The sequence below is a fragment of the Brachycentrus maculatus genome, unplaced genomic scaffold (genome assembly GCF_059751285.1).
Source record: "Brachycentrus maculatus isolate JH-2025_06_01 unplaced genomic scaffold, ASM5975128v1 h1tg000285l, whole genome shotgun sequence".
Lineage (NCBI taxonomy): Eukaryota > Metazoa > Arthropoda > Insecta > Trichoptera > Brachycentridae > Brachycentrus > Brachycentrus maculatus.
In genome coordinates, this window is record NW_028281036.1 from 1586700 (window position 1) to 1605525 (window position 18826).

The 18826-nt window shown below is 34.0% G+C and overlaps 1 protein-coding gene across 1 annotated transcript; it reads right to left on the minus strand.

Annotated features, from left to right (window-relative positions):
* Nucleotides 1–2422: 2422 nt before the first annotated feature.
* On the minus strand, nt 2423–18791 carry LOC148305154 (bleomycin hydrolase-like). Its single transcript, XM_088267157.1, has 11 exons — nt 18473–18791; nt 15979–16136; nt 14297–14427; nt 12122–12236; nt 10625–10762; nt 10427–10547; nt 9074–9201; nt 7936–8162; nt 6506–6626; nt 5458–5568; nt 2423–4814 (listed from the first exon to the last, which is right to left on the minus strand). The coding sequence occupies exons 1-11, from the start codon at nt 18480–18482 to the stop codon at nt 4710–4712; spliced, it is 1365 nt and encodes a 454-aa protein (XP_088123283.1). The 5' UTR covers nt 18483–18791; the 3' UTR covers nt 2423–4709.
* Nucleotides 18792–18826: the final 35 nt, after the last annotated feature.

Here is an 18826-nt window from a genome sequence, read left to right on the forward strand (position 1 = left end):
TTTAAGGTAACAATAATTATTAATTAAGGTCGATTAGTTTGTTTAATAATTTCCTAAATTTTAGTTAATTATGGCACGATCAGGTATGCCAAATACTTGAAAGAGGTCAAGTTAGGAGTCGATGCATGAACGTGGAAGGGGCGAAGAATGTTTGCAAAGACAGAGTGGTGTGGCGTTCTATTATCTCTGCCTACCCCTGCGGAGAAGCGGTGTGATGGTTAGTTAGTTAGTTGGTTAGTTAATTATTGTTCTTGCTTTTTTCTCCTCTTATTTCCTTTTTTATTTTTACAATATTTAGTTATATAACTAATCACGCAGCTTCTCCGTAGTTTGAGGAACTACGCCAGGAACTACACTTGGATGGCTTGACTCTGGCCAATCTCTGTACACGACAGATTCTCTAGTTCTTTGGACATGTTGCGCTAGCAAAGAGGATAGCCTGGAACGACTGGGTGTGATCGGTAGCCTGGAGGGGAAGAAAGGGAGAGGAAGATCCCTACACGATGGACCGTTAACCACATCAAGTTAAGGCAGCACAGAAGTTTAGATTTCGCTTAGAATAGGCTTGAGTAAAATAAAACACATATTTTGGGATGAAATAACATGTTGTATTTGCGACACTCCTTAAAATAACATGCCCACACATATAAATTAAAAAAGTTTGATGAACACATGGATATATGGTTAAATTATTATAGGATAAAAACATCATGTTTAATTCATTTATAAAAAAATACACCTAAATATCATTAAAAATGTAAACTTCAAGGGGGATATTCTACATTACCATAAATTAATCTAAATAAATAAAAATGTAAATTTTCGTTTGTTTAAAATCTTAAATCGCAAATTGCTTGAAAAAATTTACACAATTTTGCATTCGAATACGCGCGTGGTTTGATTCGACACCTATGACAGGTAAAAATCTGCTTTTTTTAACAGTTTTTTTTACCGCAATTGCAGCGCTATCTGTTGAATATAACTTCATCACACGTAATACTAAAATATTGCTCATGGCGGACAGCGTGCTTCTTGACATTTGCAGTCCCTTAGGATTGCATTGTTGTTTCATAGATTTTAGTATTTTAATTAATTCACAAGTATTTTGAAAGGAAACATTAGAAATGTGTGCTTTCTATTTCCATTTGACCAGACTGTGCCACAGCAAAGCGTGGCCGGGTATAGCTAGTTGAAATAATAAAATAGAAGACTATAAATAAATTTATTTTATTTAATTTTTTTTAAAAATTATTTTAAGTAAAGAAGAACAAATAATCCACCTTTGATATGTAATATCTTGTATTGAAAAAGAGGTAATTAATTTTGTGGTTTATTTTCAATTGGGTTCTTATATTTTTATTTTTTTATAAAAATTTAAATGATACCCAAATGGAAGTATTGAAAATAGACATTGAACCAATTCTTGATAAATCATTAACACGAGAACAAGACTAGAAATAATACATACATAAATTTAGAAGAACAAATTGAAAAACATCCAAATTTGGTAAAAAAATAATAACTGGAGTAGAAAATCATAAAACATATTTTTTACCTAAATTTATATTGATTTAAAACTCTTTCTTAAAACCTATCGGGACACGTGTTTCAATACATTCCGCATCATTATCAAACACCAAATATGTGTTACATAACCGATAGTGATGCGGAATGCATCGAAACACGTGTCCCAATAAGAAAAAAGTAAGTTTAATAAATTCAAATAAGTTAATAATTTAAAAAATAGTGGCGGTTAAAAATGGGTAGATATTACCACAAAATTACTGTCAAATCAATTAATGAAATGATCAAATATATGTTTTGCCTTAAAAATAATAAAAAAAATTCAATAAGTACAAGTAGTTGATTTCAATTTGTGGTTTAAAACAAATTATTTATTTAAGTTATGCATTTTTTTTAGACAAGTAAATTTTTTTTTGATGTTTTTAAATCGGTTTGATCCATTTTTTGAATTACCTTACTTCCAAGTGACTCTGAAATCTAGCTACGGCTTATACAACACCGCTCATCATGACCCTACTCAGGCTTCAAACTTCAAGTTTTATAGCCTATGCCTACTCGTGAGTGGATTTACTCTTTATGTTTAAAGTTACTATAATTTCATTTTCGGCTACCGTTCTGGAGGTCCCGGGTTCGATTCCCAAGGGGGGTAAAATAAATAAAAGTGATTTTGTCACTTTAATATTACCCTAGACTGGTACCTGAAGCGGAGGGCTGATCACCTTTCTTTCATGTGTAAAATGATCAAGATAACACTGCGTTTATATGATGCAGTGCCCTATGCACCATTGGGGTGCGGATAAGGGTTTTATTATTATTATTATTATAATTTCATATGTAATTCATGAGTGAAAATTCTAGGCAAAAACACTCGCTCGGTTTGATCCAGTTATTTTTGTAATTTTTTGTACATGCGTCTAGATATTTTTACAACTTTGTTTTTAAATGCATTACAATATTTAGGAAATGTATAAATTCATGTTAAAATAAAGCAAGAGTTTAAAGATTGAATATAAAAATGGTAACTTTAGAAAATAATGAGTACTTGAATATAAAAATCTTAATATCAGTATGGCAAGAAGATAAGTTTTTATAATTTGAAAGAATACAATCGTTTGTGGAATTTTATATAAAAAAAAGTTAAATCTGGCTAAAAGTCGTTGAAATTGAAAAGATCAATGTGACATCAAGATGAACTTGGGATTTTTTTGTAAAAACATCATATTTTATACAGTTATTGCGAAACACATGTAAACAAATTTATGTGTGAAAATATTAAATAAATAAACCCATTGATGCTTTTAATACACACATACTACTGTAAAATGTAAACATTCCAAAGAATATAAAAATTATTCAAGGCTATCTGTTTTGATTATATTGACAGAAAAATACAAAATAATAAAAAAAATATTTGTACATACATGATTTCTTCGAATATTAAAAGGAAATAGCACACAGGTTTATGCAAAAATTTATTAAAACGATGAAAAAATAAATAACTATAACATTTTGTGTAATAAGCAGACACAAGGATAATAAAATTCTGCAAAACATGTCACACTCTTCAATTTAAATTGTTACTATGCGAAAGAAAAAGTCCAGTTCTGAAGAATATCAACATCGATTAATACATTATTTGCGGGCGGTTTTTTCATCAACCCTGACACTAACTATATTTAGACAGTCTGCCGCCCAACCTTCAGTATACTAATCACAAGTAACCGCACACCCAATTCCCATCTGTACATGTTTTTTGGCTAATTTTGTGCTCTACCAAAAGTAGCCAAATAGAACGCTTACAAGCATCTCCCGCTCTCTACCAACAGTATGTAAAAGACGCTTTTAAGCGTTTCCCGCAAACAATGTGTTAATAAAGACTGCACTAAACCCTGCTCTTCTTAGTACTGTTTCAGTATTATATACGATAGTATTGGAATTCCTTAAAATTGCACGCGGTGTGGTATTCCTTAAAATTTAATAACAATAATGTTATATTGCTCTGATACTTGAATGCAATTTTGCGACACATTTGGCACATTACGATACATATTGAGATATAAGAATATAAAAAAGAACATGACCTCATTTTACACTCTTTTGTTAAGTGTTAGAACTTATTGGAATATATCCTCGTGTGTTCGGCGGGGTATTATTATACTTAACCACGTTGTAAAAAGGTCAACATACCATGTCTAGCCGATAAAAACATATAAATTCAAGTACATATATCAAAGATTATAACTGATATAAATATTTGCAATGATTTCAACTTAAAAAGCTAATAAGTAAACCTTTTAAAATAAAGAAATAGATTAAAATTAACTGAGCATTGTATATAAAACAAAAAGAAATCAATTACATTAATGTTTAAATAAATATAGACTGAACACTCTCCTCATCATTAATCATTCACTATGTGCAATACCACTTAAAAGTAAGTAAATAATTTTTAAGAGGTATGACACAAAGTGAGTGATGATGAATGATAAGGAGAGTGGTATTGTATTACCATACCACAAGTTAACAATCCTTTTAAAATACAAAATATAATGTTGACCGAACCGACCTGCTTGAAACGACAATAAATGTGGATTATACATTACGTAACAGTCCAATAAATGTGTATTCCAAATGGATAAACATGCTGTGGCACTTTACCGGAGGTACTACATATTACTTAATATAGAATTAAAAAAGCTAAATTTCCATAGCTAACTATTCAGTTTCATTCAAATAATATTCATGACGACAGAGGTAACATTTGAAAACAAAATCACAATCAAAAGAGGTACAGAATGTATTTTTTTATGTAAAAAAAACACAGTTCCCTCTTCATTTGTGCCAATTTAAACTTGTAAACACCAATATTTTTTTGACATCTCAACATAGATAAAGAAGGATGTTTTTCGCAAATACTTTGTGGCACATTTTATTAACTTAGAACTTTGTTTTTAACCACTTTTTATTGGTGCTTTTCGACAAGAACCTTGTCATCATCAGGGATAAACATGTACACGTTAAACCCTGATGATGACAAGGTTCTTGTCGAAACTGGCTAGAGAAGGGTACCAATAAAAAAGTGGTTAAAAACAAAGAACGACAATTTGTTTTTTTGAGAAGTGATTTTGTTATCAAATAAACCCGATCGGGAATAAAACCTGTAGGGGATAAATGCGTTATCCTGATTACTGAGCGAGCGTTCCCATGGGGTCCCAGGCAGGGAGAGTGATGGGCTCTTGATTGAAGACATCTAGGATTTCAGCTGATAAATATTTTTTATCACACACCACCTGTTGAATGATCAAAAATGTAAATACAGGACAGGAATTAAATGGCATTTTAAATCTTTTTATATATCGTAGTCGTACAGGAGAAAGTGACCAACTACCAAAACGTAAAATGTTCAGGAGGGCCATTTAAATCACTTTTGCTCGGCAAGAAAATAAACATTAACACAATTAGTCATTTTTAACAAGTCATTATACTGTACTTCCAAGTTTAAAATCCATTGGGTTTTTTTTCAGGGCAATATTAAGCTAGTAAGATGTCAAATAGTCAATGATCACGTTTTTGTAAAAAAATGCACTTGGTCACTTTCTCCTGTATGACTACGATATGCGTTAATTCGAATGAAATTGTAATTGTACACGAAGAATAAAGACTTTTTTAGATGAAGAATTCTATTTTATAAAATTTTACAAAACTAAAACATAAATTTAATCAATATTTGAGGTGATAACTTTGTGATTTTCCATTTTATAACTTACAAAATGAGTGTTATAAATCAAATTTTGATTGAAATTATAGCATTTCAAATGTACTTCCGAAAAATCTTTAATTTGAGTTAATGAAAATGAGGAGTGTGTTTAAAAAGGTGATGATAAAACATAAATAATTATATAGAATTTTTACTAAATGTTCATACAATATTACCTCATAAACAAATTCGTCAAACCACTCGGCCGTTAAGAGCAAGTACCCTTTCTCTCCCCTCTCTTCTCCCCAAGAATTCTCTACACGGAACTTGGTGGCATTTCCATCTTTCTGCAATAAATCATTTATTATTAGGACATCCTTACATACACACGTGAATAAAATGTATTTTTTTATTTTTCAATTTAATAGTGTTCCGCCCGATAAAGCAGTGTGCGAAAGAGAAAAACCAAGATGGAGTGTCCCGCCGATACAGTAGTGTGCGATAGAGTAAAATCAAGACGGAGTGTTCCGCCGATAAAGCAGTGTGCAACAGAGAAAAACCAAGATAAAGTGTTCCGCCGATAAAGCAGTGTGCGACGAAAGAGTCGTTTCTGTCGCATACTGCTTTATCGGCAGAAGACTATTAAATTAAAATAAAGGAATATATTTCCTTTACGTATGTTAAAAAATTACTCACAAAAATTACAAGAACCTCCCAGCGAAATACACAAATCACTATCATACTATAAAATAGAGCCGCAAAAGATCAAAATCACAGAAACATCAAACAAACTCATACCTCACATGGTCAAAGGAATTTTACGCAGCAAAGTTGTATAACACTGCTTCCATTGTATTACCATTAAGTCATTAAATAACGAAACTATGTATAAAAGACTATTCATAATTGGATAATGGAGGTGAGTAGATTTGAAATAGATGGTATCATTCGGCCATGTCATATTTGATTGGATAGACATGGATAGAATGGATGATACACATTACTAATCAAATAATAAAAGATAAAAAAAAAAGTATTTTAAAATGTATCCTCCACAAGAAAAAAATTCAGTAAAGACATTATTTTAAATCGTAAACATCATGTGTATGATAATAAAGAAAAATTGTGAAGAATTATTGAAATCATATCAATTTAAAGCAGACTTCCGAAAAGATGGAAAAACAGTCAATATCCCAAGAGCTACATGCGGAGGCACAAACAGATCCCTAGGATCTACAAAAAGAAGAAGAAGAAGACATAAATTTGAAGAATATGTATACTTACATCAATCGAAACAGCTGTGAGCGCCATTGCGTGCGTCATGGCAGACTCTCCATAGATAACTCTGTCGGCTTTGTTTAGTGAGGTTTGTACGTCGGTTCCGAATACAAGCGAGTAGTCATGCCTGTAGAAGAAAAAATAAAATAATAATACAGTGGAACCTCTCATTCATGCAATTCAACCTCCCGAGGATTCTGGCGCCCCAGAAGGCCGCTGACGACCATTCACCGACTATACTCAGCGGAACTTCGAGACGCCGGACTGACCTGGGAGGAAGCCAAGGAGATGGCGCGTGACAGAGTGACTTGGAGACGTCTCGTGTTGGCCATATCCTCCACTTAGGGAGCGAACATGGAAAGAAGAAGAAGAAGAAGAAGGAACCTCTCATAATTCACATAATGAGTTTAAATATATTTTTTGTACTCCAGAGCACATTCTAAAATATCGGTAGGGTGGCGGGCGCCACCTATTTTTAATCATTTTATTTTTAAGTACTGTCAGCAAAGGAGCCACTCACACATACAATATAGCAAACATACCAAAGTATTTAATAAAGCTAGACACTCGGAAAAATAAATGAATATAATTCACATTTTTAATTAATGTTTATGAAAAATTTCTGTCTCTGTCGAATAGTGGTGGGCATATATGAATCGTTCAAACGGGGTTTGGGAACCTCTGCATTAATGTGTGAAACAAATTCAGGGTAGAAGAAATAAACGACACATCCGGTAAAAGGATTATTCAAGAAACGATAGAGGTTCCACTGTATACACAAGATGACGTTGCTAATAGACTTGTCAAGATAGTATGAAGAGGACACTGATATCGCTCACTCCTTTCAAGAACGTCATAAATCAAAAAACTAGACTTTCCAGGAGAACGTTTTTAAAGTTTAAAAATATAACACAATGTATTAAAAATAAATATCTAGCCACTTATTGAACTTTTTACTGTGCAACAGATCTTTTTAGGTAAAACCTGAAGGTTCTTTCTCCATTTGGAAAATATTTAGTATATTTAAAAAAATTAAATAAACAATACCTTTTTTTCAAAATGCAAAAACAACACTTTCTGCCCTGTAGCAGGTAAATATTACGTAAAAAATATGCCTCGTTTGCTGGGTAGTACATTTTTTAGGCATTCCGAAAACATGCACAACTGAAAATTGACGATTTTTTATTTGACATTCTTGAAAGGAGTAAGCGATATGACTCACATGCGTATGTCCTCGACGCCCATCTTGGGCACAAAGCGCTTGTTGACAGATTACATTTATAATACAGACTTGTCAAGATAGTATGAAGGGAAACAGATATGACTCACATGCGTATGTCCTCGACGCTCATCTTGGGCACGAAGCGCTTGTTGTGAGATTACGTTTCTAATACAGACTTGTCAAGATAATATGAAGGGAGACAGATATGACTCACATGCGTATGTCCTCGACGCCCATCTTGGGCACGAAGCGCTTGTTGACGTCGCAGCCGAACCAGACGGCCTCGCCGGCCTGGATGGAGCGCGCGGCGGCCTCGCGCAGGCGCGCCACCGCCTGGTTGTTGTACAGCGTGCGCCGCCCGCCCACCACGTTGCCCAGGCAGTCCACCGTGTACAGCCGCCCGAACGGGTGCGCCGCCCGCGGGTCCGTCACCAGGCAGATCTGCGCAACAACACAACCATAACTATCTATCCACACCTCCTTTGCCAACTGCCATGAGAGGAAGGATCCTCATGATCTACATCAGTGGTTCCCAACCGTGTACCCACAGAAGTGTGCACAGAGCTATTATTAGTTTGCCTTGTCAACTTTTGAATAAAATATAATAGTACAGTAGAGTCCCGCTAATCTGAAAACGCGTAATCCAAATGCCCAGTTAATCAGATACAATTAGTTTTATTATATGACCAAAATACACATTTCTTAAGTAATTAAAGTGTTTTTTTTACTCTAATATTTATTCAATATTACCCTGGACTGGTACCTGAAGCGGAGGGCTAATCACCCTTCCTTCATGTGTTAACGATCATGAAACACTGTGTTTATATGATGCAGTGCCCTGTGCACCATTGGGGTGTGGATAGGGGTTTGAAGAAGAATTAATGCTTAAAGGGAGGTGAAAATAAGTGGATGTTGTCAAATCAATTAAATAACAAATCAAATATTTATCAAACACAGCACATTTTTTTTATTTAATATGTATTTGGATTTAATAGCACTGTAAGTAATGTGCTAAAACGGGAGTTAAAAAGTTATATTTCATATTGGCATGGTAACTTTACACGCTGAGCATCACAGTACGGAGGCGGACAAAATAAATTAACGATAAATTTAATTTTTAATTTGAGCTTTACTTAATAAATACTACTATTTCTTAAAATCCATTGTGCCACATGTTTTAATTCAATGCATTAAAATTAATTTCGTATAATTAATACGAAAAATATATTTTTTAAATAAATAATATTTACTAAGTAAAACTTAAATTAAAAATGGATAGATTTTACCACAAAATGACCGTGAAAAATTTAATATTTTAACAGCCACACTCGACACATTTGAAATGAACTAACCTTATCATCAACATTAAACAGAGGTTTGACATGCTTTTCGTAGAATTCCTGAGGAGTGATTGGTCCGATAGAGTTGTACGCCTTGCTCTTATTATAGTATTCCCAAGTGAAGGTTTCTGGTGGAGTGCCTACGAAAAAGAAATAAAAAAATAAGAGAACATTATGAATTTTTACCATATTTGATAATTTTTTCATCAAATAAATTAATTTAAAAAGAATCACAGATTGTCACAAATCAGAAATTACAGACTATCATACATCGTTTTGACAAGCATTTGACTGAGAGATCGCATTTTGACAGCCTTTAGTCTATTAATAAAATGCAGGATTCAATCGACTAATAAAGGTAGGATAATACTCGTATATCTGTATTTCTTGAAACTAGCCACTTTGTCCATTGAATAAATTTTAAAAAAGTGGTCTCACATAAGTGTTTTATTTTTTATATTAAAATCATCATGTTATTCCGCAAAGTAAATGCCAAATCAATAAAAAATATGATTTTAACATCTCAACATAGATGAAGAAGAATATAGAAACCTTAGTATATACAGGGCTTACGAACTGTCATAGACTGGTTAAGTGATCACTTTACACACGTGGTGTAACATTCACCATTCTACCCAAGATTGACGCTACTCAATTTTTTTTTACCCTGACTTCCATATTCTTCTTCATCTCCGTTGAGATGTAAAAATGTGCTCCTAAGTAGAGAATTATGAACAAGGATCTGAACATACCCAATAAATGATGTAAATAATACAATTGATGGCAATTTAAGGAGTAAAATCAGTCTTGAAAATGAAGCGGTTAGCTTCGAGTAGACATTATAATTAAGTTATAATATGTATAATATTTGTAGTGATTTTAAAAAGAAAGCTATCTTCTTCTTTCTGTGCCACTTCTAACGAAGATCGGCGATCATCATGGCTATCTTCAATTTTGATGCTGCAGCTCGGAACAGAGATTTGGTGCTTCTGCCGAACCATTGTCGTAGGTTTTTCAGCCATGATGTCCTTTGGCGTCCTTGAGTTCTTCGCCCCACAATCTTTCCTTGTATGATTAGGTGGAGAAGACGATATTTTTCATTTCTCATGACGTGTCCGAAGTACATGAGCGCACTCTGCTTGATGGTTGGTAGGAGTTCTTTATTGGTGATCATCCGTCGGAGAACCTCTAGGTTGGTGACCCGATCACGCCATGAAACTCGCAGGATCTTGCGATAGAGACCCATTTCAAACGCCTCTATTCGGTTTTCTGGTGCCTGTGTGAGTGTCCATCCCTCCATTCCATAGAGAGCAATCAGGAAGACTAATAAAGCTATATTTTAATTATAAAGTGAAAAAAACTTACTGAGACAAATGGCTACAATTTTAAAGATGGCCGTCATTTGCGTTTCGATAACAGCTTGGGTGTCGGATTCAGAGGCGCCGCCCGCAACTAAATCCCTGAGATCCCTGGCAAAATGACGCAACTGCAATGAGATACTTTCTGTAAGCGTTGTTTTGCATTTTATAAGCGGGCGTTTGGAAATATTGACGATCAATATACCTTGGATTTAAGTATGGCATTCATGTGGTGGCTGTCTTCGCAGCTGAATGACTCGGGGAAACATTTCTTGGGAATTAATCCGTGCTTGTTGATCAGGTTCACCAGCATGTCCCACTGACCGCCATCGCACGTGGGATCCTAAAATATCAACCACATGTTTGGGTTTTATTTTCACAATAATAGGTCAAAAAATATCAGGTTATTTTTATTTTTTATTTGAAAAGTTTACATAATTTAAAAGGAACAGTTGAAAAAAACAAAACAGCAATGTATTTTTTAAAATTTATTCTTCTTCTTCTTCTTTCTGCGCCACTTCTAACCAAGATCGGCGATCATCATGACTATCTTGAATTTTGATGCTGAAGCTCGGAACAGAGATTTGGTGCTTCTGCCAAACCATTGTCTTAGGTTTTTCAGCAATGATGTCCTTCGGCGTCTTTGAGTTCTTCGTCCCTCAATCTTTCCTTGTATGATTCTAACCGTTATCCGCACCCAATGGTGCATAGGGCACTGCATCATATTGACGCAGAGTTATCACGATCATTGCTTACGTTAGGTGAGGCGATCACTTCTGCACTTCAGGGACCAGTCCAGGGTAATATTAAATATACATTAGACTGTAAAATATATAATATTTATTTTGTAAAACACTATCTTAACACGCTAACCCAGGGGTTACCAATCTTTTTCAGCCTGCAGCGCACTTACAAACTTAGTATTTTGTCACGGGGCCCTACATTAGTAAGCTATTTGGAATAGATATAGTGACTATAAATAGGGTCTTTCAATAAAGACTTTCAAACTTTCACAGTTAATAGCGACCATATTGTTGATGCTACATCTCTGACGCACACTTTGTTTTATTAAAATTTAAAGATAGAAAGCACTTAGTGAAAGATCCTGTATATGTTATAGTTCAAAGAAATAGGTACCTACAATAATAGTAGTTGGGTAGATAGGCACAAAAATTAAATCCACAATATGAAATTAAGTTTTATTATATTTATAAGAATTCAGAATTAAAACAGAGAACAAAAAAACCAAAATATTTGTGGTTTCAGATAATGATAGAGGATCGACTCACGGCGCCCCTCTTTACTTTCTACGGCGCACCAGGGCGCCGCGGCGCACACTTTGGGAACTCCTGCGCTAACCATTACACCACAGAGGCGGACAGGTTAAGTTAAAAAACTAAACCTTATATAAATAAATAAAAAATTAGGCAGTTATCCAAGAGTTTTTAATAAATTCCAATAAAAAAGTATCAAGTGGCAACTGGCGAGTTCAGTTGGGTTGTTAATATTATGTAACGATATGATTAGGGCAATACGACTCAAACGCCTGCGTCTGCGAACATTGTTCGTTCAAAAGCATTAGTCTTAATTGATCACATTTCGATTAAATTCAGTCTACTTTCATCCTTCTGTTGCCAACTCCGTGCATCACTTACATGCGTTAAGGGAAGTGAATCACGGGGTTAAATAAGATGAAACTCACGTGTAAAAGAAATGTGACTAATCTTCCGTCAACTTCTTCCCCTCTCCGCGCCGTTTCCACAATGCTGTTCAGCCAATAGTGGCACCTCTCTATTTTATCCCAGAAGAACAGATATCTGTAAAGCAATTTCAACACATGTTTTATCAAGAATGCTGTCGTAAAATTTTACAAGCAACTTGCAAGAAGGGATTTATGGAGTAGCATAAACTGATATGAAAGCGAGGATGTTTTTGTATATAGTGACATGAGCAAGTTCTAAGTATTATTTTTTTAAAAAAACTGAAATATTTGTGATCTTATTTTTTATAAAAATGTTTCAATTTCATACTATTTCTGTAAAAATAATATGAATAGATTTAACTAGACAGAAATAGAATATAACACTATACGATGTATGCATTTTCAAATCACCTTCAAATGCCATTTACAATAGTTATCTGATAAAACGCAAGGTATTATTCTTTACACGGTGGATGTTTTTCAACATTACTATGATTAAGATAAGAGTACAATTTAAGTATGATAATATATAATAGAAAGATAAGTAAAATGGATAACTATTCCTTGTCCGCCTCCATAGTGTAGTGGTTAGCGTGCTAGGCTACCATGCTGGAGGTCCCAGGTTCGATTCCTAAGAGAGTCAAAATAAATATTAGTAATTTTTCAGTCTAATATTTATTTAATATGACCCTGGAATGGTACCTGAAGCGGAGGGCTGATCACCTTTCCTTCGTGTATTTAATGATCAAGATATCACTGCTTCTATACGATGCAGTGCCCTATGCACCATTGGGTGCGGATTGGGCATGGTGGCCTAGCGCGCTAACCACTACACTATGGAGGCGGACTAATATAGTAACTCCCCCATAATGTTGATATAGGTACTGCATTATTAGAGGGAACGTTATAAGGGATTAAAGTTTTAAATTGGTTTTTACATTTCAACCAGCAAAAATGATTGAAATGAGTCATTATTATATTAATACAATTTAAAATATCCTCTATAATGTTCTCTATGATAACGCGGTACTCTCCTCTATAATGTTCTCTATGATAACGCGGTACTTATCTCAACGTTATAGGGTGCTTTACTGTATTACCCTGGACTAGTACCTGAAGCGCAGAACTCATCACCTTGGCTTCAATATAAAAAATTATCAAATCAACATTGCATCAATTTGCTGCAGTGCCTTAAGCACCATCGGGTGTGGTAAAATGTTATTTGACTTGAATATTTATATTAGCATAGCCATATATCGTTATCCACCTAGAAGTCTGTTTTTTCTCAGCATTTCTTCTCCGTGTTATAATGGATAAATTTAAATGTTGTGTTTCTCTCTCTCGCTGCTCGCTGATAGTGATAATTTTTATCAGTGTATGCTTCATTTTCATTAATTGATTCGGCAGTCACTTTGTGGTGGTAAAATCTATCCATTTTTAATTTGTAAATACCAAGTTTTACTTAGTAAATACCAATATTTCTTAAAATCTACTGTGACACGTCGGCTGTCCAAACTCAAAACACAGTAAGGGACATTTTTTTGTAGTAGGTTTTTTTTGCATTTTTGGACCGAGTAGATTCTACATAGTCCGAAAATGCAAAAAAAACGTACTACAAAAAAATCATCCCTCACTGTGTTTTAAGTTTGGACAGCCGACGTGTTTCAATGCATTCAGCATCATTTTCAAACACCGTATGACACAAAAGTATGCGGAATGCATCGAAACACGTGTCACAGTAGATTTTAAAAAATAATGGTATTTACTAAGTAAAACGTTAATTAAAAATGTATTCTTTATTGTTATTGTAAGTATTTTTATTAATATTGTTAAAGGCACAGGCCCAACCAACCATCAAGCAGAGAAAGCTGATGTACTTCGGACACGTCATGAGAAATTAAAAATATCCTCTTCTCCACATAATCATACAAGGAAAGATTGAGGGGCGAAGAACTCAAGGACGCCCAAGGACATCATGGCTGAAAAACCTACGGCAATGGTTTGGCAGAAGCACCAAATCTCTGTTCCGAGCTGCAGCATCAAAATTGAAGATAGCCATGATGATCGCCGATCTTCGTTAGAAGTGGCACAGAAAGAGAAGGAGAAAGGCATTAGCCGTAAATAAAATAAAATAATAATAAAGCGAAATAGGATGAATGAATAGGGCATACATACCCCTGCGAGAATTCAAACTCTTCGATGTTGAGCTGCTTCATGAAGGGCAGTCTGATGACGTTGAGGGCCGAGAAGATCCAACACCTGCCGCTGCTTTTCTGATTCGTTGTCGGCTTTCCTTCAGTTTCCACCTACAAAACGATTAGGGAGATCAAATCAACTTTTGAAAGATATCTCGACAAAAAAAAAAAAAAAAAAAAGTTTCATTGGGATTTCCCAATATAACTATAATGCCTACTCAAGTTTTTGTTTTTTTTTTAATTTCAAAACATTTTAAAAAATAAATAATAAAACCCTTATCCGCACCCCAATGGTGCATAGGGCACTGCGTCATATAAACGCAGTGTTATTTTGATCGTTTACACATGAAGGAAAGGTGATCAGCCCTCCGCTTCAGGTACCAGTCCAGGGTAATATTGAATAAATATGACAGTGAAAAAATCACTTATATTTATTTTACCCCCCTTGGGAATCGAACCCGGGACCTCCAGAACGGTAGCCGAGCGTGCTGACCATTACACTACGGAGGCGGACATCAAAACATATTACATACATAAATCATATATACATATAATATTCCCGATGGGTAATTTCTATTTCTCATTTTGGGACATGGGATTAAGGTTAACAAGACTGGAACACAAATAATAAAGTAACAAAAAAGATTTTTTTTAAACAACCAAAACTAATACTAATACATGGCAAAATATAAAAACCATAAACAGGTAAAATAAATAGGCACAAGAAGGATATTTAAAAGAAATAAATGAGAAAACACAAGGTAAGAAACATATTTAAAATAAACAAATGAGAATATATAACATAAGGTAAAAACAAAATAAGAAAATATGACTAAACACTACATATATATCTTTCCATAAAGTACCCTCTCAGCTCATTTATTTTGGATCCCCGAATGGGTTTTATTTTATATTTTTATATTAGTGGGATCTTTTTTTTATTTATATTTTATTCATATTTTTTCATATTTGAATTTGTCATGTTTGTATAATGCAAAAGAATTTAAAATAAATAAAAAAATATCACATTACATATGAATACATTTTAAAATATTGAATGTAGCAAGAAATGTCAACAACCATATATATTTTAACATACCCTAAGCTAGTTCATGAAATGGTTTATCGGAGCAGTACACATCTCGTTAGCACCCGCACAAATGTGTTGGTCAAAAGCCAAACAGGTGAGAGTACAAAGATAAGTAAAGTCTACCCTAAGCTAGTTCATGAAATGGTTAATCGGAGCAGTACACATCTTGTTAGCACCCGCACAAATGTGTTGGTCAAAAGCCAAACAGGTGAGAGTACAAAGATAAGTAAAGTCTACCCTAAGCTAGTTCATGAAATGGTTAATCGGAGCAGTACACATCTTGTTAGCACCCGCACAAATGTGTTGGTCAAAAGCCAAACAGGTGAGAGTACAAAGATAAGTAAAGTCTACCCTAAGCTAGTTCATGAAATGGTTAATCGGAGCAGTACACATCTTGTTAGCACCCGCACAAATGTGTTGGTCAAAAGCCAAACAGGTGAGAGTACAAAGATAAGTAAAGTCTACCCTAAGCTAGTTCATGAAATGGTTTATCGGAGCAGTACACATCTCATTGGCACAAATGTGTTGGTCAAAAGCCAAACGGGTGAGAGTACAAAGTAAAGTAAAGTTACCTTATGTGTGTAGACATGTTGGATGTTCTCGACAGTTTTCCTGTTGAGACAGACTTCGAAAGGATCTACGCGGGAGCAGATATTTTGCGCGAGGATGTTCTTCGGATCCTGTTCAAACTCCTTCTTCAGCTGCGAGAGCTTCTCTAGTGATAGCGGAACTAAAAAAAAAGTTAAATGTCAATAATAAAATAAATTTAAAATATATCATATTTCTCATCAAAGTCTGGGCATTTACGGGGCTGACTTCCATATTCTTCTTCATCTTTGATGAGATGTCAAAAAATGATATGAAAATAACTCCTGTAATTGGAGATAATCCAGATTTCGTGAACAAGTATTTGGACACACTCAAAATGTAAGTTTAAAATAATTTTGGGTAATTCATAAAAGACCATTTTGTCTGTCTCTGTAGTGCAGCAGTTAGGACATATGAATTCCCAGATTCGATCACTGGCGGGGTCAAAATAATCACATAAATGAATAAATATAGGTAATTTTTTCTCAACATAGATGAAGAAGAATATGGAGGTCAAGGTATTTCGAGGGCTCATGACTTATCATACATTTATAATTTTTTTTTAAAAACCCGCAAATTCTTTATTTTAAAGGTTTGTCTGCAGGTAGGATAGTAAGGAAAAGAAAGATAGAAGTGAAAAATACATTACAAATAACAAGACCGATTGAAAATAATATTTAAAAAAATGATGACTTAAAATTATTTTTTTAAATTTTTATTAGAGGAAGACCTTGGAGGAAAACTTGGGAAGATCTCAAATACTTGAAAGCGGTCAGGTTAGGAGTCGGAATAATCAGCATGAATGTAAGAGAAGATGCATGAATGTGGAAAAGGCGAAGATTGTTTGCAAAGACAGAGTGGTGTGGCATTCTATTCTCTCTGCCTCCCCTCGTGGAAGCGACGTGATGGTTAGTTAATTATAATAATTCAACCTTCCTTTTGGTATCTAACAAATAAACACATAATTTTTCAAACCCTTTTCCACACCCCAATGGTGCATAGGGCACTGCATTATACAAACACATTATCTTGATCGTTAACACAAAGGAAAGGTGATCAGCCCTCCGCTTCAGGTACCAGTCCAGGGTAATATTGAATAAATATTAAAGTGAAAAATCACTTATATTCATTTGACCCCCCATGGGAATCGAACCCGGGACCTCCAGAACGGTAGCCGAGCGTGCTGACCATTGCACTACGGAGATGGACAAAACACATATGGATATGTAAACCGGTAGAATGAGTGTATTATGCATAGATTAAGATGACCAATGAATTTACAATTTTTGATCTCTGATCAGGAGTACAGTATCTGCAGGAGGTGTCAGGCTAGTATCATTATTAATTTTAAACACTAGGATACTATATTATTGTAAATTAAAAACATGAAGGAAGGGCTATACATTTGCACAATCATCGCAAACTGACATATCGCTCACTCCTTTCAAGAACGTCATAAATCGAAAATCGTCCATTTTCAGTTGTGCGTGTTTTCGGAATGCCCAGAAAATGTACTATATCCCAGCAAAAGAGGCATATTTTAAATTTAATATTTACCCGCTACAGGGCAGAAAGTATTGTTTTGGCATTTTGAATAAAATGTATTGTTTAGTTATTTTTTTTAAATATACTAAATATTTTTCAAATGGAGAAAAAACCTTCAGATTTTATCTTAAAGATCTGTTGCACAGTAAAAAGTTCAAAAAATGGCTTGATATATATTTTTAATACATTGTATTATATTTTTAAACTTTAAAAACGTTCTCCTGAAAAATCAAGTATTTTGATTTATGACGTTCTTGAAAGGTGTGCGCGATATCTCGAAAATTTACAAGTCAGAAATATATTTTTCAAAATACTCTCATAATTTATATTGGTTTATTATTAAAAAATAAAAAGTGAAATAAACTCAGATGATAGTTTACTTTGGCTTATGTTATAAAATACGATGATTTTTTTCATAGATAACGTGATACTCATTTATTCTCATAAGAATTTTTGCAGGTAATCATTTTTGATAGAGCAATTTTTAAACAATAAAAATAATAAAATTTCAGTTCATAAAAACAAATGGCAAGTTATATTGAAATTAATTATATGCTAATTATGATATTTTTCTAAAAAGTTAATGTAGGTAGTTTTTCTTCTAGACAATTTTTGTTGAAAATAAGCAACAATAAAATTTGATAACCGAAATTGTCATTTGAATAGTTTAATCAATGAGGGCTTAAGGTTTGTTTATATTAAACATTAAATAAAACAAAACCAGGTCTTGTGACCTAATTTAAGTTTTTTTAAATAACGGCAAACTGTGATAAAATCCCGTTACGAAAACAGATGATATGCCGTTGACAGAACAAAAATAGGTTACGATAAGAATGACAAGCTGATTTTAAACATTCGAACGGATTTATTTATAGCAAATTAAAATACCTTTGCTTGTATACATGCAAAATAAAGATTTTTGTACATTCTTACCTGCAGCCATGGCAGGTAGCGATCAGCAAAAACCGAGATAAATTAAAAATTTCGATTACGAGCGCCACACAAACACAGTCAAAGAGAGCAAAACTTGCGCGCTCACCCAGCTCAAACAAACATTCAAAGATCGAGAATATCAGGCTGCAGAAATAAACATCACAGTGTAATGTTTTATAAAGCGATAAATTGAAAAGCAAACGCAATCACACGTTAGATTTTACGATGCAAAATCAATCGCACGAAATCCAATTCAAATGAAAACTGAAATACTAATATAAAATAAAATCGGATGAAATCAAATTTCATTTGTCATCACAAAAAATGAGCGGCTACATCACTGATTGCCAACAA

Coding starts and splice junctions, on each gene's coding strand:
- LOC148305154 (XM_088267157.1), bottom strand. Junction 9,202..10,426: donor AATTGTAGCCATTTGTCTCA/GTAAGTTTTTTT, acceptor TCTTTTTCGTAG/GCACTCCACCAGAAACCTTC. Junction 8,163..9,073: donor TGTTTAATGTTGATGATAAG/GTTAGTTCATTT, acceptor GTTGTTGCGCAG/ATCTGCCTGGTGACGGACCC.